Genomic DNA, 25,639 nt, shown 5'->3' on the forward strand with positions numbered 1-25,639 from the left:
TAATCAAAAAAAAATTAATGATAAAAAGATCTTTCAAGCACCATACTAAAATATACTAGAAAATAGTGTTCAATGTGCACTATAAAAATTAATCCCATATCTCTTATGTTGGAAAAAGGCTTCTATGTTGTTTGCAGGTATGTGGACAAAAACTGGCACCTGCACCATGGGTAAATTTGTTTGAAACGTTTAAAAAAATGATAATCCTGTATTGTGGCCCAAAAAATCATGTGTAATCTCTCACATAAGGGTAAGATGGTCATTTGAAAAAAAGGCCAAAGGAGCCATCATAATCTCTTAAATATTAATAAGGATAAATTATAAAAATACTCTCTCGATTTTAGTTTAATTTCATTTATACCCCATCGACTTTAAAACATATCAACTAGTTCTTCAAATTTTTGAAACATTCTAATGTAGTCCTACCATCTATCTCTATTAATAGAATGATAGCATTATTTTATAAAATGATCAAACTACTCTTATTCCTATCTTCCTCCTCTTTCCTTTTCGATTGCTTTCCTTCTCCACCTCCAATGCTAATGTCCTCCCTCTTCCCCATCCTCCTCTTTCTCCTCTCCCTCTTTCCTCTTTATCTTTCTCTTTCTCCTTACCTACTTCTCCTCTTTTTTCTTTTTCAAGTCTGCTTGTGAGCAATCTCCCTCCATGGTGGCTCCCTCAACTTTCGCCCATCTTGCCGACAAATCCTCCTTCCTCCTCTTTCCTTCACTACAGGAAAAATGGCCATTAACGACGCTATTAATGGTCATTAACGACGCTTTAAAGCGTCGCTATTCGGCTTTACGACGCTTTGAAAAGCGTCGGCAAAGCGTCGACTATGCAAGAGTGGGGACGAATATCGCCGACGCTTTGTAAAAGCGTCGCAAATATTTACATTAACGACGCTTTAAAGCGTCGTTAAATTTGTCTTAATGACGCTTTAAAGCGTCGTTAATGTAAATCTTTACGACGCTTTAAAGCGTCGCAAAAGACAAATTTAACGACGCTTATAAGCGTCGTTAATGTAAATATTTACGACGCTTTAAAGCGTCGCAAAAGACAAATTTAACGACGCTTATAAGCGTCGTTAAAGATTTTAAGAGGAAAAAAAAAATACAAATATTATTTAAAAAAAAAATAATACAATACATTCCTGTACGAAATCATATCACACCTGTACAATACAATAAACATGTACAATCACCACATTCACATTCACACCTGTACAATCACCATCATTCACATCACCTGTACAATACAATAAACATGTACAATCACCACATTCACATTCACACCTGTACAATCACCATCATTCACATCAAAAGCAAGCTGAAATAGAAAATTTAATCAAACCAAAAGATAATATTTTATATAAATAAAAATAAAGTACTAATCGTCCATTACAATCAAGAGTAATATAAATAAATATAAAAATATAAAAAAAATAAAATAACATCAATCTGCAGGCGGATGGTCGTCGTTGTCTCCACGTGACGTGCCGCTATCTCGATGGGTGCCTGATATGTCAGGAGCCTACAAAAAATATATCAAAAGCATGATTTGCATATCTATAAATAAAATATATAAATCATTAAATTAATACAAAAATATATATTTAATATTATGTGTTTACCTGAGATGAACCATACATCTCTAATAAAGATGTAAGGCGATCAATCTGTCCCCTCATGGCCTGCATCTCGGCACGGCTCTGTCGCATCTCCTCCATCTCAGCGGCACGACTCTGTCTAATCTCCTGTATCTCCGCCTCGAGTCTGCGAACGCGTGAATCTTGAGCATCTGTTGCAGCATGCTGCGTATATCTACTAACCTCAGATAACTGAGTGGGGGTGACTCCTACTCCATAACCCCTCACTCGGCCGTAGCGCTCTGGTCCCATCAACTCTGTGAATACCTCGGCCTCGATACGGCTCTGCTGCGTAGATGCTGCGGACTCGTCGTCACGCTCCGCAATGAGAGATGTAGCCCTCTCCTGTATTTTTTTTGAAAACAAGAGTTATACATTAATAGCTAACAAAATTAAATTTAAATCATTGCAAAAAATATAATATTAACAATGCCATACATATAAATCTCTCGACTCATCTCGAACAAAAGTACCATCCTGATGAGTATGAGTCATCCGGTAAAACTCCACTTGTCCGGGTTCCCTCCCATGCTCATCCTCCTACACAAATAATTTCAATTTTAAGCAAACAGTTATGATAATTTAAAAAAATATATGAGTATCATGATACAGACATGGTCCACGATACATAATGATATTAGTTATATAAATATTTGAACATAAAAATTAAAAGTTAATTATGAAAGTTTAAGGAACATACAAACTCCTGTCGGAGTCGTGCATAACTCTTCGACCCCGATGTATGAGGAACAGACTGAGCTGCTCGTGCAGCTCTACCAATAGCAGAATAAGTCTGTAAAATAAAGTAAAGAACTTGTTATATATACAATATATAATAAAAATCAATATTTTTATAAAATATTTAAGAAAAAAAGATAATAAACAGATAATATACCTGTGCCCTCTCGGAGAACCAGTAATGAACCAACTCCATCCACTGATGAGGGGGTACATCAGGAGGACAATTCCTAGCAACCTCCTCCTCTGTCATACCCTGTCTCATATAGTCCTTCTTCAATTGTGCTTTATATTCTTTCCATTTGCGGTTGAGAGACTTCATTACAAAATCATGAGTGGATGGAGGGAGAACAAACTTGCTCTATAAAAAAAAAAGTTAAATGAAATAAATTATATAAATGATTAACAATTAATATACAGTATGAACATCAATTCATTACCTCTATAACTCGGAGGAGCTCAACTTTGTACGTTGGAAGCATGTCATTCCATTTTGCATAGCCCAACGGACATAGCTGAGGCCTCCGAGCAACAGTCCCCAAAAATGAAGTCAATAAGCAGGCAGCTTTCTTAATTGGCTGACCTAGCTGATTGCACTCCACAACAATCCTCTCGCCCTCACACATCTGCCACACATCTCGTACTACTGTGGGTCCGCGTCTGGGGCGTACTCTCCCAGATCCGTCTGCAAAAAATACATAAAAGTAACTATATCATAAATATACATAAAATAAAATAAAAAAAAATTACATGAAAGACAATATATACCCTGCACGTGTATCTCATCATCTGGCTGATGAACAGGAGGATCGTGCTGTGCTGATGATGAAGGACAGGGCTCAGAATGCTGTGCAGCTGAACTGGCCTCAGGCTGCTGTGCTGAAGAAGACGTATCGGCCTCTGTCTGTGAAAACTGGAACTGCACACCAGCATATCGTCCCCTGCGACGCATGATGTCACCTAGCATTTATATAAATAAAAGGTAGAATCAGTTAATATATGGAGTAAAATAACACAATAATTAATGCAAAATATATACATCATAAATTATTATTACCAGTAACAATCAAGCAGTAGTGTTTTCTTCGAATTCTGTTCTAACCAACGTCGTCGTAGCATTTAAATCATCAGCTGGCACAAAATTGTAGGGCATACATTGTGTATAAGTGTCATCGTCATCATCCTCCACTTGGTTTCCCATATCATATAAGTCTCTAGGTTTTGTTTTGATGACAGTAAATCAATCTTTATCTTTTGCGTCTTGTACATAAAATACTTGACGAGCTTGAGATGAAAAAATGAATGGGTCATCCTTCAATAACACACCAGTGTGTATCAACCTTGAAAAATTTACAAGTGTAAATCCATTTGCATCTTGTTTCAAACCCCTTGGTGAGTTTATGTCTATCCAATCACATCTAAACAGTACTACTTTAAATTTTCCATAATAATCCAACTCATAGATATCTTTAAGTGCACCATAATAGGATTTTCCATCCGCTTCCACCATAACACTGCTATTCTGTGTTTTTCTAAATTTCTCCCGTTCTCTAGTATGAAATTTAAAGCCATTAATTATGAAACCATTATATCTATTCACAATCTTGTTAGGTCCTCGAGCAAGAGCTATTAGTTCATCTGACTTATTTGTCTCCATCATCTTTGATACCTAACAAAAAATGATATGACGAAGTGCAGTTGAGTTATCTGATATTAAATATGTATCAAAAATTAATATATCCAATAATTAAATATAAATCACACCTGATTCGAAAGCCACATAGGAAATAACTCGACCAACCATCGCTGTTCAATCCTTGCATTAGGACGAATGTTATGATTGGCTCGTCTCTGATAAATTAAAAATTCACTGCATAAAATATAAATATATCATTTAGAACATTATATCTAATATAAATTTAAATTTTGATGTCATTCCTTAAATATACTAACCTGCGATGGTCAGATATTATGTCACTATGAAGTAACACATAACGATGTGCTTGTGCTAAGGATTTTTGATCAAGTACAATACCTTCATCTCTTCCCAAGAATTTTCCAGCAGTTAAGAACTTATACAGTTCTGCATTCTCCACAAAGTCATTATGCCGTTGAGGTCGACTAAAAATAGTCTCTACACCTTGAAGATATCTTGAACAAAATGTCAAACATTCATCCGCAATATATGCTTCAGCAATCGAGCCTTCAGGATAGGCTCTATTTCGCACATAATCTTTAAGACGCACAAGATACCTTCAAGAATTAAATATTTATTAAAATATCAGTATGCTGTTGTTTCTAATAAAATTATCAAAAGATTTAAGGTTTGTAATAATACCTCTCAATAGGATACATCCATCTATAATGTACCGGTCCACCAACTTTAACTTCTGAAGCTAGGTGAACGAGCAGATGTACCATAATAGTGAAAAATCCAGGAGGAAAAATCTTTTCCATCTGGCAAAGTGTAATTGTAATATCCGATTCTAACTGATCAAGTTCCCGAGGATCAATAACTTTGGAACATAATGCCTTGAAGAATGACGATAATCGAAGTACAATTGTAACAACTTGTTTCGGCAATGACGATCTTAAAGCTATTGGAAAAATATCTTGCATCAATATGTGACCATCATGACTTTTAAGATTTGAAAGTTTTCGATCCTTTAGATGCACACATCGTGAAATATTCGATGCATATCCATCGGGTACTTTGATACTTTTCAAAACTCCCAAAAAATTATCCTTTTCTCGAGCAGACATTGTGTAACATGCAGGAGGCACATAAATTCTATCATTAGTAAGCATTTTAGGATGAAGTTCCTGTCGGATACCCATTTCTTTTAAATCAAGACGTGCCTTCATGTTATCTTTGCTCTTTCCATCAAGGTTTAAAAATGTTCCAAGTAAATTATCGCAAACATTCTTCTCTATATGCATGACATCAAGATTGTGCCGAATAAGATTATGTTTCCAATAAGGTAAGTCAAAAAAGATACTTCGTTTTTTCCATAAATGTTTACTTGGCTGTTGTGTAGATGCTATCTGTGTGTCTTCCTCATTTTCATCCTCGAAATAATTGTCTGGATCTTGAAACAACTCTGCATCTATAGTACTGATACTGACTTCCTCTGGTAACCCTTCGTGCACTGAGCTTTCAACATCATCCCTTCCTCTTTTTTTAGAGGACTTTGAGTGCTTACCATAGCTGTAATTCATGCCATCCATTTGTCTATGAACATCAGTTCCAGAAGGTGGAATAGGGGCACATCCCAATTCTATAGTACCATCAAACAAATCTTTCTGAAATCAAAACGGATGATTTGCTTCCAACCATCGACGATGTCCCATGTAACAAAATTTACCTCCATGTTTTAACCAAATTGAATGTGTTGAATCTCCACAACAAGGACATGCGACCCGTCCCTTTGTACTCCAGCCAGATAAATTGGCATATGCTGGAAAATCATTAATAGTCCATAACAAAGCTGCCCGTAATTTAAATGTTTGGCCGTTGGAAGCATCAAATGCATCAACACCCTCCCACAACTGTTTCAATTCCTCTATCAAAGGCTGTAGAAAAATATCAATATCATTGCCTGGACCCTTATCTCCTGGAATAACCATTGACAAGATAAGTGATGATTGTTTCATGCACATCCACGGTGGCAAATTGTAAGGTATCAAAACGACTGGCCAAGTGCTGTAGGTAGAACTCAGGGTCCGAAATGGATTGAAGCCATCAGAAGCTAAGCCAAACCTAACACTGCGAACATCAGAGGCAAAATCAGGATGCCTATCATCAAATGCTTTCCATTGAAGACTATCTGCAGGATGTCTCAACATTCCATCCTTTGTACGTCCTTCATGATGCCATCTCATTGATGAAGCTGTTTTTGATGATGCATAAATCCTTTTCAATCTAGGTATAAGAGGAAAGTAACGCAATACCTTGGCCGGTTTCTTTTTACTCCGCGTTGCATCCAATTCATTCAGTACATCATCTCGATCTTCTTTTTGTGTTATCCATCTTGAAGATCCACATACATTGCATGACTCTTGATTAGCATTTTCACCCCGATATAACATACAATCTTTCGGACAACTATGAATCTTTTCGTATCCAAGATCCAATTCCTTTACTACTTTCTTGGCTTCATAATACGATGGTGGTAAACGAGTGCTTTCTGGAAATGCATCCTTTAATAACTTGAGCAGCATGGTAAAACTCTTTCCAGACCATCCATTCAAATATTTTATATGAAATAAATGTATAAGAAAAGAAATCTTAGAAAATTTTGTACAACCCGGATATAATTCTTCGTCTGCATCTTTCATTAAGGTGTGATAACGAGCTGTCTCATCATTAGATGTATGTATGGGCTCCTCAACATGCATACGTTCCGTATGCGTACATCCATCAAACATCCCAACTGTTTCTTGTATACTACTGGATTCTCCTAAATTTTGAACATCAAATCCAAAAGCATCTGTGATCAAATCCCTTATATCATCATCTCTTGCAGAATTGTCTTCTAGGCTAGTGGATCCGCAATGAGTCAGGGGTTGGTTACATGATGATGGCAACATAGATTCTCCATGAAAAATCCAGTCGGTATAACCTCTTAAAAAACCATTCCATACCAAATGTTCTTCAACATTTTGTGGATCTAAAGAAGAACTATTTACACATTTCCGACATGGACATAAAATCTTTCCATTCAAACTACTTTTCTCCATACCAAATTTAATGAAGTCATGAACTCCATCTAAATATTCTTTACTATTCCTTGGTTTATTTATCCAACTTTTGTCCATTGTAGGATAAAACTGACCGAACTTGCAATTTATCTAAAAATAAAAAAAAATTATACAATCTATATTAATGCAATGAGTAAAAAATATCAGTCATTTCATAAAATCCAAAAAAATAACAGCTAGATAAAGTTTACATAGTAAATGCTTGCTATCATCAACTAATAGGTAAAGAAGGTCCTATCCCATTCAGAAAATGTATTAATTCTATAGGTCAATTACAAAAATCAAATGATATGCAACAAGAGCCGAAAAAAATTTCGGCAGCATTTCCCCTTAGTTCTTCCGTATAGGAAGAACAAAAGGAAAATACCATCCGAAATTTTTTCCGAACCTCTCAGCATACCATTTGATTATGGTAATGACCTATAGAATTACTCACATTTTCCAAACTGTCCATACTGGACAATCAATTGATCAATGTACATAATTCTTTTATCCGTACAAAAATAAATAAATGTACGGATATAATAGAATATGTACATTAATCAAAAGATGGGTCTATGTTTCTATGCAATGCAATTTTTTTTTAAAATTAATTCATAATTAACATTGCCTGGCATTAAATTCACAACCATCACAAAAACACCCATGAAAATCTACTTAGCATGCATTTGAAAATCTAGCCATTTCTGTGATAAAAAGTTGCAACTAATACTACAATTTAATGAGAGATTATCAACCAACTTGAATATTTCACAATGATATAGAAAACTATGCACCATGTGCTCATAATCTCCATATAACAGAAAAGATATTTAACTTTTCAATCACAACAAAATGAAGTCTAATCTGATAAATGAAAAGCTTGATATCTCGCTAGCATTAGGCTAAGAGCCACAAGGAAAAAAAAAACAAGTGTCATTTGATTGGACTGATCAAATGATGTCGCATATTGTTATAATAGTCTTCACTTCATTTATACTTGTTGTGACCCCTATGTGTATGTCGCAATTGGATAACTGAGCCATCATTTAAATGGATGTTGCTTATTTGGGGTTTCCAATTAGCATTGTAACTTTACTTTCCACCGTAGATAGCACTCCTAATGAAACAAAATTGTCTTTGGTTTTTCAAGATATTTATCTAATGCCTATCAGTTATTTTAGGTAGAATTTAGGAAAAAAGCAAGAATAAGAGTTTAACATACAGTTGTAAAGTATTTGAAAATGTTCTCTTCAATATCTAAATAGCATGATCCAGTCAGATCATATGATCCAAAGGACTATATGATCCTCAATACAAATTTAGATCCTATGATCCTAACGTATCCCAATCCAGGATGAGATCCAGATATGTTAGGGTCATTTGATCCAGATTGCAACATGTGGATTGTTAATCATAAGATTTTAACAACAATGCTTGAGTCACCATAATAAAGAAAGGAGGAAGCGGGTATTTTCAGATACTAATGTGGACCAGGGTTATGTTGTATGATTTCTTAAATGTTATTGTGAAATGAAGCTATAACAGTACTCATGGATAAAATTGTTTAACTAGGTCTGTAACAACTAGATTTTATAAGGAAGTTAGGGGAAAAAAATATAGACATTTAATCTATAGCTAAAATATAGAATTAAAATAATTATGTGCTCTCTAAATCTTTTCATCTATTGCTAAAATATAGAATTAAAATAAATGGTTTATCTTCTCCACATAAAGTTGGATTAGTTCCTGTAACATTTTCTACTTTTCTTGCTTTCTGGCCTTAATTCCCCCACCTTCATAATCATAGCATGCCTCAAGTTCAAGTCCTTTGTTGTTGCTGCAATATATTATCACTTCATTCTTATATTAGGGCACCAGAGTGGTTCGTGAATTATCTAGTGTTTTCTCTAATTTTGGAATGGTTAGCATATGCTTCCTGACAATAATAACCCATTTTATCTCATGAAATTCCATCCATGAATTGGTATTTCATATGGTCTTAATAGTTTAATTCCTAGTATCTTTTGTATTATTGGTGCTTCTATTTGTATTTGAATTGGAGGTATGGTTGTATATATATTTCCATGATTATTTTACTTGTTGTTTAAGCTGCAAAATAAAACTTTATCAAGGCACCCGCATTTTAAGGTATGTTCCTAAAGTTACAGAAAGCTCCTACATACAATAGCACTTGTGGATTTTAGATATAACAAATTATCTCAGTACAATAAGGCTGATGGACTCAAATTGTAAAGTGTGAAGTCAAGTAGTGGTTGAATATCAAGCCCAATTGATTGGAAGATGCATTATCCATACATGTAAGCCATTGCCATTTCCAAACAAGAATGTGAGGGAAGATAAATAATTACACTCACTAATTTCCATTTTATTTGAGAGAGAGGATTGTACCTAAAAAGGACTGGATGATATTGAACTGTAGATGGTCTTCAAAAGCAAGAAAAGGAAGGAGGGAATGTGCTGAAGTTGCTCCTAATCTCAGATAGTGTTCCGGTATCGGGGATGCGTGAGATCAGGTCCCAATACCGGCCTCCTTTCGCATATTGTCTCAATTCTCAGACGCTGAAGGCCGGGGAGTCGTTGTTGGAGACCTTCGGGTAGTGATGACAGCCGACCAAGAAAGAAGTAAATTAGGGTTAGGGTTCCGGTCAAGGGGTGAGACTAGACATGAGAGAGAAAAAAATCGAAGGGAAGAAGAGATCAAACCTCGAAGAGACGAGAAAGCGCCGGTGCCGGGAAGAGGAAGAGCTCGAGAAGCGGAAAGGACAGCCTTAGAGGGATCGGAGACGGGATCGAACGATCGTAGACGGAATCGAGCAGCGGTGAGGAAAAAACGAGAGGAGAAGTCGGCGCCGGCGATCGTCGGCGACAGGGGGAAGGACCGAAAGCGATGGCAAAGTGGGACGGCGACTGCGCTACCGGTGGCAGAGATGGGGTCGGCAGTCGGCGGAGGAAAGGATCGATGGGGCGGCGGGAGATAGATTAGGGCACGGGAGATCGGGTGTATTAAACGAACCTAACGACGCTTTTTAGCGTCGTTAAATACAGTAAAAAAGCGTCGGTATTTTCTTAATTTAACGACGTTTTTGCTAAAAGCGTCGGCGTTGATTTACGACGCTTTTAAGCGTCGTTAAATGACGACGCTTTTTAAAAGCGTCGGCAGGTCAGCGCAACCTGCCGACGCTTTCCAAAAGCGTCGGCAAAAAAAGGTTGGTATTTCCCTTTTTTTCTGTAGTGCTTTTCTCCTCTCTCACTTCTCCTCCTCCTCTAAGCCCACTCATGTCCCTCTCCATGGTGGCTCCCACCACCTCCGCCCACCTTGCCAGTGAATCCTCCTTCTTTCTCATCCCTTTTCTCCTCTTTCACTTCTCTTTCTTCTCTAAGTCCGTCTATATCCCTCTTCATGGCGGCTCCCACCACCTCCACCTCTTCCTCTCACCGACGACCTCTCCTTCCCCCTCCTCTCCTTTAATTCTCTCCTTCCTCCTCTCCCACATCTCCTCCTCTTCTTCCAAGTCTGCCTATGTCCCTCTCCATGATGGCTCCCACTACCTCCACCCCTTCCTCATAGCAATCTCTACTTTCCTTCCTCTTTTTCTTCCTTATCTACATTTTTCTCTCTTCCTCCTCCTTCAAGCTCACCCACGACCCCTCCTTCCTCCTCCTCTTCCTCCAAGCCTACTCATGACCTCTTCTCCATGTAACTCCCTTCACCTCCATCCTTCCTTGCGGTAGCCCCTCTCTCTCGCTCATCTCCTTCCTTCTCATCCATTTCTCTTCATCATTTTCTTTTCTTTAAGCCCACCCATGAGTATTCTCTCTCCTTCCCTTTTCCTTCCTCCTAACCTCTTTTCCTCCTTATCTTCCTTCTCCTCTAATCCTACTTATGAGGTCTTTGACGCCATCTCCCCTTTCATGTCGACCTCCATGATCCCATCCTCTCCCTCTATGCAACTCCCTCCATCTCAATCTTTTCCTTATTGGTAATTCATCCAATATGAGCAAAAAATATTTTTATCTATTAAAATATAAAATTAACATTGTTTGTTGGTAAGTGAATGGTAGGATCATATTAAAATGTTTCAAAAATTTGAAAGATTGGTTTAACACATTTTAAAGTTGAGGGGTGTAAATGAAATTGGACTAAAATAGATGAGATATTTTTATAATTTATCTTATTAATAAATATACTCCTCTTTATGTATTCTATTTTATTCTCGACAATTGGTAAGAAAGAAACAGATGTATGTATGTGTGTGTGTGTATATATATATAAAAGAAAGGAAAGAAAGTGGGTTGTCGAGGGAGGGGGAGCGGAGGCGTGGATGCAGTATTGGAGTGATCACTTTTGAATTTAGATTGAGGATTTTTCTCCATATTGTTTTTGGATTAGGTGAGAATTGTTGATATATATATATATATATATATATATATAAAAGAAAGGAAAGAAAGTGGGTTGTCGAGGGAGGGGGAGCGGAGGCGTGGATGGAGTATTGGAGTGATCACTTTTGAATTTAGATTGAGGATTTTTTTCCATATTGTTTTTGGATTAGGTGAGAATTGTTGGTAGAAGTTTAGGAAAGAGGCATAGCATGTAGGGAAGGTCCAAATTAAAATGATTAAGCCATAGTATATTGCAATCGCAATATGTGGCACTAAACCTTCCGAATCCTTCCTTAACTTCAACTTTTAGATCCTACTAGATTCCTTTTTTTTTTTTTTTGGATATTAAATTTCATTTTCATCCTCGTGTTTGATATCAGGACAAGGCATTCATGGTCATTGAGGGCGCAGTGGAGACACGATCAGATTATGAGAGGAAAGTACCGTCTTTGTGCTTTTTTGTTTTCATTCTCCATGCCACAATTGTCAAACATAATCTTGCTATAGCATCTAAATGGGGTACAAGAGTATTTAATTGGAATATTTATGTGATCAGTCTTTTGAATTTTGAGGAAGATAAGGAATTTTTTATTGCTCAAAGTTGCTGGGAGACGTTGGCCCCATTTAGCATTTCTGTAGGTAGTAGAATTTTATCTATGAAGCTTTGGTTTCATAAAAAGCTGCTTACTATTTATAATTATATTTTTAAAGTATTACTAAGCTTGAACATTTGTTTGGCAACCAAATTTAAAAAATATTTTTAGTATCAATACAATAATAATAATAATAATAAATATTATATAGTGCTTTAGAATCTAGCACCATATATTATCAAAATTGTTAAAAACTATTCTATCATATATACCATGAATCATCTAATAAAAAATTATCACCTCATTCATTATTAGAAAAAGGTTTACTGCTATCCAAGTTTAGTTGAAAATTTTGAAGGAAAAAAAAATTCCTTGCCATCCAAGTTTGGTTGAAAATTTTAAATAAAAAAAAAGTTCAATATTAACCATGGTTAGCTAGCTAGCGATCTTTATTATTTTAAATAAAAAATGTTCACTCTTTCTGCGATAATGTGATGATTTTTTATTGAATAATCTAAGGCACCCTCTCTCTCTCTCTCTCTCTCTCTCTCTCTGAGGAAAAAAAAGAAGAGACTTTATGCATCATCTCAGGTAGAGCTTTTGCCTAAAATCTTCAAATTGGGGCTTTTCATTTTAATAGCAGACCTTTTATTTTTAGTTTTTGGAGGAGAAAAAAAAGCTGTTTTAGAATATCACGCAAAAGAACTAGAGGGGATCCTCCAAAAGCAATTGCAAATGGGGCGATACAGACTGTTTGGAAGCTCTCAAGAGGACTACAGCTTCTCGGTTTCCTCTCACTACAGATTTCTACATGGAGAAGGTATATTAAGTCTATATAAGAAGGAGCTCTGGAAATCAGCTGCATCTGAAAAAGTAAAGACTTACATCTGGCTTGCTCTTTGACATAGAATCCAGACCCTTCACCCCCCCAAAAACAAAAAGAGAGAGAGAGAGAGAATTCAGACCAAGTTTAGCACGGAAAGGATGGCAGATGGACCAACGATGCACCCTGTGTGTGTAGAATGGGCATAAAAGCTGTCAACCATTTATTCCAATAGTATTCGCTTGTCAGGAGCATGCATATGGACTGTTCCCAAAACTGCAGTCGATATTAAGAGTAGATCTTTTACGCTACTCTCATTTTGGACCACATGGAGGAAGAAGTGAATTATAGAATAAATACAAGAAGGCCTGAGATCGGTTGCTACTGGCCATCTGTTGGCGAGTATAGAAAAAGCAAGAGTCCAGAGTATTTTTAGGCAAGAAAACCTCCTATTGATCAGATCTTATATATGGCTGCCATTAGACTGCTTTGACGCTTCAGGTCAGCTTTGCTCGAGTTCAGGTCGCCTTTGTGCTTTTTCTATTTTTCATCCTCTATGTCACATCCGTCAAACATAATCTTGCTGTACATCTGGATGCACTACAAGCGTATTTACTTGGAATATTTATACGATCGAGCTTTTGGATTCTGAGGAAGAAAAGGAATTTTCTGTTTGCTCAAAGTTTCTGAGAATCGTAGGTCCATTTAGCATTTTTGTAGGTAGTAGAATTTTTTTCCGTATAACTTCGGTTTAATAAAAAGCTGCTTGCAATTTTGTAATTATATTTGTAAAGTATTATAAAACTTTAACATCTGTTGGCAACCAAACTTAAAAATTATTTTTAATGTCAAATAATAATAATAATAATAATAATAATAATAATAATAATAATAATAATAATAAATATTATATAGTGCTTTTGAATCTAATAATGTATACCATCAAAACTGTCACTATAAAATATGTTTAAATTATGAATTATGTATTTGATATAATATAAATAATATAAAAAGTAATAAATTTTTATATTTATTTAAAAATATAATAGCATTTCTATAATATTTTAATATTATATTTTTTTAATAATACAATTATATTATATTAGCATACTAAATTATTACTGTACTGTTGAAAGCTATTATTATAAAATATTATTAATTTATAGATTAATTTATTTTGGTCTAAATAATATAGTAAATAATATAATATCTTTTTTAGTGACAATCAAGTAACAAAGGATACCGTAATAGCAAATCGGATAGTTTTTTATTCTAATAGCAATATAAATATTCGACTTTGTTCTATCCTATTTTGAACTATTTTTCATCTAGTTCAGCAATCTCTAAACAATAACGAGAGAATAGATCCTTATCATCATCATGATGTTAAAACTCAAAATCTTTATTACAATATAATGATAATAAAAAAAAATCATCTTAAATTATTCTAGTAGTTAAAAATATTTTAAAATAATATTTTCTAAAAGTGTTTGGAGACTCGAATCTAGTGACTAAATTAATCTTTAAAAAAATTAAGTTCTAGAAACTTCAGCTAAGGCGTCTCAAGTTGCTGAAAAATTATTGGTTAAAACCATTCTATTATATGTACCTTGGATCATCCAATAAAAAATTATCATATCTTTCATTGTTGGAAAAAGATTTATTTTCATCCAAGTTTAGTTAAATATTTTAAATGAAAAAAAATTCACTGTTATCCAAACTTGGTTGAAATTTTTTAATGGAAGAAAGTTCGATATTAATCCTAATTAGCAATCTAGCAACTTTTATTGTTTTGAATATAAAAAAGCTCATTATTTTTGAATGATATGATGACTTTTTATTAGATGGTCCAGATACATGTGATAGAATTATCCAAACAGCATGTATTCCCCCTCCTCTTGCTTTCTCTCTGTCAAAAAATAGGCGGCTTTACGCATCATCTAACCCAGAGCTTTTGCCTAAAACCTTCAAGTTGGAGCTTTTTATTTTTCTGATACACTTTTTATTTTTAGTTTTTGATGATGAAAAAAAAGCTATTTTAAATATCACCCAAAAGAACTTGAAGGCCCTCCAAAAGCAATTCCGTATGGTGAGATACAGGCTGTTTGGAAACTCTCTGAGCACTGCAGCTTCTCAGTTTCCTCTCACTACAAATTTCCAAATAGAGGAGATTTATTAATCCCGTATGAGAAGGAGCTCTTGAAAGCAGCTGCACCAAAAAAAGTAAAGGCTTGCTCTTTGAAATAGAATTCAGACCAAGAAAAGTTTAGCATGAAAAGATGCAGAACAGTACACTACACATAATATTTTGACCGTATCGGCCCAAAATCTAAAATAAATATTAAATAAAAAAATTGTAGGGACTGATGACAAAAAAATTATGAAAAAAAAATAAAAAAAAAATCTGAATTTATTCAATAAAGAATTAAAATTAAAAACTCACAAAAATATCAAATAAAAGAGTCTTCATACCAACAAATAATCTCTCTCCTCTCTTTTTTCCATCATCTTCCACATGATTCCATATACCAAGAAGATATCAAAGATCTTTTTAGATAGAGCACCATGTTGATAGGAGTTTGACCCATATATGAACTCACAAACCAAAAACCTGCTGGAATATAAATCCTGACAATCTTTTAAAAAAAATAACTAATAGAGTAACATTAGGAATGAAATCTTAAAATCATGAAAAATTACTGATTAACTAGAGATGGAATCCTATTTGGATTGGGTCTTGATAATGAATCTCAACAGAAAGGATGGCAGGTGGACCAACGATGCATGCTGTGTGTGCGAAATGGGCATAAAAGCTGTCAACCATTTATTCCTATAGTATTCGTTTGTCAGGAGTATATGGACTGTTCTCAGAACTGCACTTCATATTAAGAGTAGATCTTTTACCCTACTCTCATTTTGGACCACATAGAAGAAGTGAATTAGCAAGGAATACAAGAAGGCCTGTGATCAGTGAGTACGGCCATCTGTTGGCAAGTATAGAAAAAGCAAGATTCCAGAGCCTTTTTAGGCAAGAAAACCTCCAATTGAGCAGATCTTATGGCTGCCATTACACTGCATGCTTTGAGGCTTGAGGTCAGCTTTGCTCGAGTTCTGGTCGCCGCTGTCATGGTTATGTTTTAAGGTGCAACAGAAATCACCTGTAATCTTTCTCATTTTCTTCTGCTGTAAGTATCTTTGTACCTTCTTCTCCTTCACTTCTTAATAAATTAAATCGATATTTGGTGGTTTTGGGGGAGAGGTGTTGTAGTGAGGGGAGTTTGTTTTTTTTTTTTGGTAGAAATGAGGGAAGGTCTTTAATAAGACAGCAAGGCATTAACATTTAACGAATGCACACTTTAAATTATATAAAAAACATGTCGACGACTAGAATTTTTTTCTTTTTCTATTTTTATTTTTTGAGCGAGGAAATATGGTCACTTTTTGAAAGGGAAAAATTACAGTGAATAAAGTCCAAAGGAAACGAGAGCACCCTTTCTTCCATTCTTTATTGTTCGCCTCTGTGGAAGATAATATGTTCAAGTGATCTTCTTTTTCTTTTGAATCCAATAGACTGTCCCTGAACTGCAAAAATTCAGAACTTCATCACTCTAAGCCAACAACACCACAAATATTGCAGGATCTAAAATAGAAGTTAGCAAACGGTAACTTTTGGAGAGCAAGAACATTTGATGGATTTCACGGAGTAGCTCAAGAAGGAAATCATGAATGTGCATTTAACTTCTTTCATTTTTTTCCTTCTGTTATCTTTTTTCTTTATAACCCCCACTACAATAAAATAGATTATTAGCGACGTAAAATTTTCATCATTAATAATTAATTTTCATCGTTAATAATTATTAACGATAAAAAATTCGTCGCTAATTTTTCGTCGTAAATAATCGCATCGTTGATAATATTTTACGACGGAAATTTTTTTTTATCACTAATAAAAAGTATTTGCGACAAAAAATTTTCATCGTTAAAAAATCAATGATAAAAAACTTTAATCGTAAAAAAATATTTACGATGAATTATAATGTCGCTAATAAATAAAAAATTAAAACGATGAAAACAGTTTCGTCGCTATTAATTTAATTAATTTTTTTTTCAAATAATATTTTTAAAAATCTTTTAGCGATGAAATATTTCTGTCGCAATAATTTTTTTTTGCAACAAAAATATTTTGTTGCCATTAATTTAATAATTTTTTTAAAAAAAATAAAATTAAATAATATTAGCGATGAAAAAATTATATCGTAAATAAGATAATTTTCGAAGAAACTTTCCGTCGCTAATAATTATTTACGATGAATAATTATTCGTTGCTATTAATTATATATAAAATTTTAATATTTTTATATTTATTAAAAAATTAAATTGTTACTAAAATAATTTTGGCGACCAATCTTTCGTCAGAAATAATTCCATCGCTAATAATTTAATCATATTTTAAAAAAAATTATGAATATATATTTTTAATTTATATGTATAATATTTTTTATAAATTAAAAATAAAAAATTAGAATAAAAAATTTACATAATAAAAAATTTAGATAAAAATTTATTTTATCATATTAAATTAAAATTACAAGAGGTTTGAAAAAAAAAGTACATGAAAAAATCATCAAATATCGGCATCTGGAGAATGAGCTAGGGAGGGGGAGCGCTTGACGGAGCTCGGACCGGTCTGCTGCTGCCTCATCAGCTGTATCGTCTGCTCCATCTGCACCATCCGCTCCATCATCAGGATCTGGAGGTGCTGATACTCGTCGACGCATGCAGCCAACTCCTGAGCTCGCTGCTCAGCCTGCTATCGATCTGTGGCAGTCTGCTGTCGATCCTCGGTAGCCTGCCTTTGCACCTCCGTCAGCCGAGCCTTGCACGCAGAATGGATGTCAGCCCTAGATGTGCGTGAGGATGAGGGAGCAGTGATCCTATACCCTAGACCCCTAACATAACAAGGTCTCATACCGAGCACCCGATCACTGATCTCATCATCTGTGGGTGCGATCGAGCCCTCAAGGATAGGTTGGGATTTCGTGTCTGCCATACGATCCTGAAAATTAAAGTTATAGTTATTTTAATTTATAATAAAAATCAAACTATGAATGAAAAAATAATTGAAAAAACTTACAAAGAGCTCCTGGCTCCCCATCGCTGGTGGATCCGCTGGTAGATATCGATCCTATCAGGAAGCTCGCCACTCTCAGCATTTCTCTGCATTTGAGAATTAATTAAAAAAATTTTAAATAACTAGAGAATTATATGCTAATTAAAAATTAAAAATTATCTACCATCTGCTTCATGTGACGAGCAAATGATCTCGAACCTCCACAATATGGTATGGTCTGTCTCGTCCGATTCATAATGTTTTGGGCACATTGGCTCTGTACAGTTACTAGTCAAATTAGTAGATAATAAATTTAATTTAAGAATAAATGATTCAGTCATTAAACTCTAAAAAAAAAGAAGTTTAGATGTGTAACCTGATATGTCGGATCCTCGTAATACCGGTATATGGCAGTCCAATCATCTATGGTGATGCTGTCATAGGGCTGCTGCCGCGCTGCCTCTTCCCCATGATCCTGTACCACCCGGTACCAATGCTGATGCATGTGATGGTGATAATCTTTGAAATGCAAGGATAGATGAGTGTCGACAGTTCGCCTCACATGATCCTCCTCAAAATCAACGATGTCAAATACACCCTGTCAATAACAAATATTAGAAGAATACTATACAAATTAAATATTCATAATATAATTTATTTTACCTATCAGTGGGTGTAGAAAATCTCTCTCTATGCCGATAGAATGTGACGCCAATCAAAGAGCATCACGAGGGCATAACTGTGATATATGATGCCCAGCTCAGTCTGCCATGGCTCGCACCATCTCCTAATGGGTCTGGTGTAGCCAGCTGGTATCTCGATCTAGAGATGCTGTCTCGGGTGCTCGCATCTCCAACGCTCTAGAGCGAGGTTCTTCGATGGACCTCGCCCTCACCTCACTACCGATGAAGACTGACTTGAAACAATAATAAATAAATCATTAGTATGATCCAAATAAAAGAATCAATTTTATTATATAAAAAATATAATAATACCACTGAGACCCATCTCATGGGAGCCACCTTATTAGGACTTGCCAATGCAGGACCCTCTGACAGTGGAGCCGGTGCGGCAACGGAGATCGGTGAAGGCGCCTCAACCTCCGAGGTAGACTGTGAACATGAACGTCTTCGTCTGTCTCCTGATGTCATATCTGTAATAATTAAGATATAAATAAATATAATATTAAATAATAATAATAATAATTAAATAATATTTAATAAATATAATTATATCACATACCATTATTGCAAGAGAAGATTGAATGAAAAATATAGATCTACTCATCAATATTCATATCTTCCTCGATGTATAGATTCTCTTCCGAATCACGGTAATCGATATATGTGTCATTTTCTATCTCATCATCATTTATGAACTGATCGTCGCCCTCTGACTCATCAAGATTAAATACAAAATCAGCTTCAACTTCGTTGGACGGCAGATCAGCCCTATTCAAAAGTGCCGTTACAAGTTTTTCATCAACCAAAAGCTCGGCTAATATTCGTTCTTCTTGCTGAAAAGCTTCCTCTTTATATAAATCCGAATTTTCATTCTCTAATCGGGTTGGTATGTCATATACGCCTCTAGGTGTTATTTTTTATACAACATGCCACTTACCTTGATACTTTAGATCCTTCAAATATATTACTTGTTTCGCTTGAGTTGCTAATATATACGGCTCATTTTGGTACCATATTCGTGCAAAATTTATACTGATAAATTATGAATCGATATGAATATCGATCTTTTTATTACTAATATCCCACCATTCATACTGAAACAAAAATATAGAATTACTGGATCCATACTTCAGTTCTACAATATCTACCAGTACACCATAATAATCAATCTCTTCTTCTCCTTCATATCCTGTTGTAGCAATCCCACTATTCTGGATCCGTCGTTGTATCTCAAGCTCTCTTGTTTGAAATCTCATCCTCCAATGATACAGGATGCGTAGTGATTAATCCTTCGATCGGGACCACTTGCTAAATCGTGCAACTCATCGGTCGCACCTACTTCTTTATTGAAATACTTATGTTTCATCTACATCATAATATAAAAAATTATGTTGGTTTAAATAATATTATTTATAGATAAATAAATAACGTATCACTAATGCAACTTACAAGATCACCAAACTATTTTACAAATTTTTTTCTATGTTGATCATCGACATCCGTATTATTCTTTCTACATAGTATACTCTTGTGCTCACTTCAAGAAGTTACGATTTTTAATTTTACATCGATATAAAAAATTTACTTAAAATATTAAACAGTATGGTAAGATGGCACTTACTCAATAAAATCTTCAATTTCTTCATAATTATTTAGAATGTAAAAATGTGCCTTAGATAGCTCGTTCACGTCTATAAATTCATATCTCCTTACACCAATAGGTCGAATGGTTTGTTTAAATATAGACAACGTCGGTTCATTGTCACTCCATTCACGGTCTGCGTTATGATCTGTACAATTGAATCTTATTTCGATATTATCAAGATACATCAAGCAGAATATGACACACTCAGTAGCTACATATACTTCCGCTATAGATCCTTCAGACTTCGTTTTATTGCGTACATATTTTTTTAAGGTACATAAAAATCTATAAATAAAAATAAATTTAAATTTTAGAAATATATTTATATCTTATAATTGATATAATAAAATATATATAATTTTTTTACCTTTCAATAGGATACATCTATCGACAATGTACCGGTCCGGCTAAAGAGCTTTTTTTGGAAGATGAACAGCCAGATGCACTATAATATCAAAAAATGATGGTAAAAATATTTTTTTTAACTTACAAAAAATGAGTACGATATTCTTCTTTGATCTTTCAAGTATGTTAATCTTCAATTTTGAACAACACAGTTCTCAGAAGAACACTCCTAGCTCAATCAATGCAGTTTGAACATCACCATCCAAATAACCACGCATGACCATAGGAAGCAAATGTTGCATCATCACATGAGAGTTATAACTTTTCATGTCAGAGATATTATCGTCGTTGTTCCAACACACCGCGATACATTTGAAGCCTATGCATCAGAAAACTTTACGATTTTAAACCATCCACAGAAATTTTTTTTCCTCACCAAACAGTGAATAACATACAGGTGGCATAAAAAATCTCTCATCTCGATGAACTAAATGCAACTCCGACTGAATTTTCATTTCCTACAAATCAAGATGAGCTTTTCTACCATCTTTTATTTTTCCTAGGATGTTCAATACAGTATCGATGATATTATCATAAATATTCTTTTCAATGTGCATTATATCTAGATTATGATGAAGTAGTAGCTGCTTCCAATACAGTAGCTTAAAAAAGATGCTTCGCTTCATCCAATTCTACTCAGCTTCAGTACGCTTCCACTTGCGAGTATCCGATATTTTTTCGAATTGGACATTTTCAATGACTTGAAGTTGTTCTAAAATTTTTGCTCCACTTAACTCCTTAGGTGGCGAACATCAATCGGACTTACCATCAAAATATTGATTATAATGGATCCTCCAAGAATGATTAGCAGGAAGAAATCGTCGATGACTCATGAAACTTATTTTTCATCCGTGCTTTAAATATAAGGAGGATGCATCCCTATTGCATATCGGACATATAAGATATCCTTTGATGCTCCATCCAGATGAGTTTTCATATGCAGAAAAATTATTTATGATCCATAGAATCGAAGCATGCAACTTAAAATTACTTCGACTCATAGAATCATATGTTTGTATCCTATTTTTCCATAGCTCCTTCAGATCATTGATTAAAGGTCGTAGATATATATCAATTTCATTACCTGATATTTTCAGACTCGAAATCAACCGTGACATAAAAATAAATGATTCTTTCATGCACTTTCAAGGTGACACATTATATACAACTAGCATCACAAGCCACATGCTGTAAGAGGTACTCAGATTGTTAAAGGAATTAAATCCATCTGTCGCTAGACCAAGCCGGATATTACGTGGGTCACTCGCAAAATACGGATGCTTTGCATCGAAGTCTTTTCACACTAAAGAGTCGGTCGATGGTTAAGTATGTTCTCCTCCGAAATCTGCTGCTCATAATATCATCTCATTTCTTCAGTTATCTTTATGGACATATACAACCTTTGAAGTCTTGAAATCAATGAAAAATATCTCAAAATCTTTTGAGGTATCTTCTTTACTTTCCTATTATCAATTTTGTATCTAAGCTCACCGTATTTCGGACATTCAGTTGCTTGTTCATTATCTTTATAAAATAATATATAGTCATTTTTGCAGACATGTATAGGAATATAGCCAAGTCTCATTTTTCACATATATATTTTTGCTTCAGAATATGATTTCAAAAGTCTCTCTCCATCGGGAAGAGCTGCTTTAATCAATATTAAAATTTGATCAAATAACTTTTGACTCTATCGGTTCATGATTTTAATATGAAATAATTTTATCAAAAACTTTAATTTTAAAAAATTTTAAACAATTTGGATAGAGTGACTCTCATGCATCTCTTTCAAGCTTTGCAAACTATTCAAAAGTTCCTTCTACCTCAAGCCGGATATTATGTTCATGATCAGAATTGCTTTTAGATGCAGTAGTACTCATGCGTATATTTGAACAAGCATCTTGATGTAAATCATCTAATAATTCTCCTATATCACTATGTTCATAGGTCCAGTAGCATCACTATCATCTTCAGTATTATCATCGTCACGCACCACTTTATTTGGATCATCCTCCCATACCATATCCAACAAGTATACTTCTTATCCATACCATATTATAACAGATGCTCCTCAACAAGTATTATGTGACGATATACCATATTAACACATCTCTTACATGGATACTTTATCCGACTAGCACTGTTAGCCTTATGCCGTGCAAACTCAATAAAATCTCAAACTCTTTTTCGATATTCAGGCAAAAAAATATCTCTAGCATTCATCCAATTTTTGTTAATATCCATCTAACAACAAACACAAAATCATTAACAACCAAAAAAAAGTTCAGTTGTATTTTGGATCTCAATCCAAATTTTGGACTGAATCGCGATTCAAATTTCAATCAAAATTTCAATCTGGATCCAGATCCAGATCACTTTATACAAAACAATACATATTAAAAAATACAGACTGAACAGTAATATAGAAAATATCCTTCCATCAATTTAATGAAGTAAAAATACATGATTCTATCAATTTCAAAATATTACTAACAGGTGTGGTTCTATTCCTTTTAGAAAAGTAATAATCTTATTATTGTTATTAGCAGATATTTCATCTTATTTTTGTAAAAATTTTGGCAGCTTCTTCTCATGGTTCTCCAAGTATACGATGTGAATATAATGCCTACGCACCCTATCCATCATATATCCAGAGAACAATGGACAGATAACTACCGAATACTACATAATGAAATGAAATATCAACTATTAACAATAATAATATTATTATTTTTTTAAAAAATTTGAATATGAGACATTCAAGATTCGATCTCGATGAAGATCGACTCTTAAACGGAAATCTACGGCTCAATATAATTTAACTACCATTTTTGAATATGCATTCGAAGATGAATTTCTAATTTATCAAAAAAAATAACTTCATATTAAAATTTCTTCATCAGAAATTTCAATAGAGTTTTCTCTAAAATAGAAATATTTTTTATATTTATAATTTCAACAGCATATAAAATAGTACATAAAATAATTAAATTATAACAAGTAACAGCAATATGCATTGTGTTAGTGAAAAAAATAATTGATCAAATAATTAAATAATTTTAGTAGTAACATTAAAAAATAATATGCAATAAACATAATTAATCAAATAATTAATCAAATAATATGCATCTCCCCATCCCCGCTACTCATAATGCCATCCATGCAGGCCCCGACCCGCGCCAGTGGCACGGCCCGACCCCTTCCGGCCCCTGCCCGCCGGCCCCGGCTCGCACCGTCGACCGAGCCCGGCCCCATCCACACCGACTCGGCTCGACCCCATCCCGCCGGCCCCAGCCTCATCCCCACCGGCCCAAGCCCCATCAAGTCTCGGCCCGCCCCTTCTAGCCCGACCTAGTCCCATCCCCGACCCCATCCCTGCCGGCTCGGCCTGCCACCATCCCCGTCGGCCCCAACCTCATCATCAATCAAGTCTCAGCCTGGCCCCTTCCGGCCCGATCCAGCCTCATCCCCATCGGCCCCGACCCCATCCCCGTCGGCCCCGGCCCGGCACCATTCCCGCCAGCCCCGACCCCATCCCTGCTGGCCCGGCCCGACCAAGCCCGGCCCCATCCCCATCAGCCATGGCACGACCCGGACCCATCCCCGTAGGCCCCGACCCGACCCGAAACTGACTTGGCCCGAAACCGACCTAGCCCGACCCGTCCCAGCCCAGCCCGACCCGACCCGACCCAGCTTGGCCCGACCCGACCCGCCAGACCGGCCCGGCCCGGCCCATCCCCGTCCCCATCCCTGCTGACCCCCTCCACGCTGGCCCGACCTGGCCCAGCCAGCTCAACCCAGCCCAGCCCGCCTTATCCCCATCCCCGCCGGCCCCGGCCCCGGCCCCATCCACACCGGCTCGGCCCCATCCCCGCTGGCCATGGCCCGACCTAGACCCATTCCTCAGGCCCCAGCCCGACCAGGCCCGGACCCGAGTCGGCTCGACCCGGTCCAGCCCGGCCAGGCTCGGCCCACCCCGGCCTCATCTCCGCCGGCTCGACCCCATCCATGCTGGCCTGACCCGACCCACCCATCCACACCGACCCGATCCAGCCCACCCATCCCCGTCCCCGTCCCCATCCCCATCCCTGCCGGCCCCAGCCCCATCCACGCCAGCCCGACCCAGCCCAACCCGGCCCACCCATCCACATCGGCCCGACCCAGCCCCGGCACCGTCCACGCCGGCCCGGTGGCCAGACAAAAGATAAAAAAAAAAAAAATGATTACTGGTGGCAGATGCAGGCGTCGCCGGTCCGGCCCCATCCTTGTCGGCCCGATCCGGCACCATCCCCACCGGCATCTCCCCCATCCCCGACAGCCCACCGGTGGCCTGAGAACACACCAAAAAAAAACAACTTACCTTATCGGCGGACAGCGACTGCGACTGTGATGGCGATGGCGACGGAGGATGGTGATGGCGCGAACATGGTGGCCGGGAGAGGGGGCAAAGCAGAGAGGGGGACGTAAGGGGTAGCGCGTGAAACTGGAGTGGGGGGCATCGGGGAAGAAAATGAGTTTCAGGTGGGACTTGACGGGATGCGATATATTTGCGATAAAAATTTTGTCGCTAATAATAAATTTTAGTCACTAATAATTTCAAAAAAAATAATTTACAACAAAATAAAAAAATTTCGACGATGAAAATAATTTTCGTCGCTAATAGTTCCCGCCAAAAAAAAATTTCACTGAAAAAAAATATTTTTCTCCCAAAAATATTATTTACGATGAAAGCAAAAATTTCATCGCTAATAATTTTTTAACGATAAAAATTTTTCATCGCTAATAGTTTCTACCAAAATATTTTTCGATAAAAAAAATTTTCAACAAAAAATTATTTACGATAAAAATTT

General features: G+C 36.1%; 1 protein-coding gene across 1 annotated transcript in view; it reads right to left on the reverse strand.

Moving 5' to 3' along the window:
* The window catches only part of LOC140858756 (uncharacterized), a 32,026-nt gene extending 6,928 nt beyond the window's left edge, over positions 1-25,098 (reverse strand). Inside the window, exons 1-6 of the mRNA XM_073260056.1 lie at positions 24,834-25,098; positions 2,827-3,071; positions 2,544-2,747; positions 2,349-2,441; positions 2,087-2,188; positions 1,634-1,993 (exon numbers count right to left, since the gene is read on the reverse strand). Coding sequence (XP_073116157.1) covers positions 1,634-1,993; positions 2,087-2,188; positions 2,349-2,441; positions 2,544-2,747; positions 2,827-3,071; positions 24,834-25,098 — 1,269 coding nt within the window. The remainder of the gene's footprint in view (positions 1-1,633; positions 1,994-2,086; positions 2,189-2,348; positions 2,442-2,543; positions 2,748-2,826; positions 3,072-24,833) is intronic.
* Positions 25,099-25,639: the final 541 nt, after the last annotated feature.

The sequence above is a fragment of the Elaeis guineensis genome, chromosome 6 (assembly GCF_000442705.2).
Source record: "Elaeis guineensis isolate ETL-2024a chromosome 6, EG11, whole genome shotgun sequence".
In the NCBI taxonomy this organism is placed as follows: domain Eukaryota; kingdom Viridiplantae; phylum Streptophyta; class Magnoliopsida; order Arecales; family Arecaceae; genus Elaeis; species Elaeis guineensis.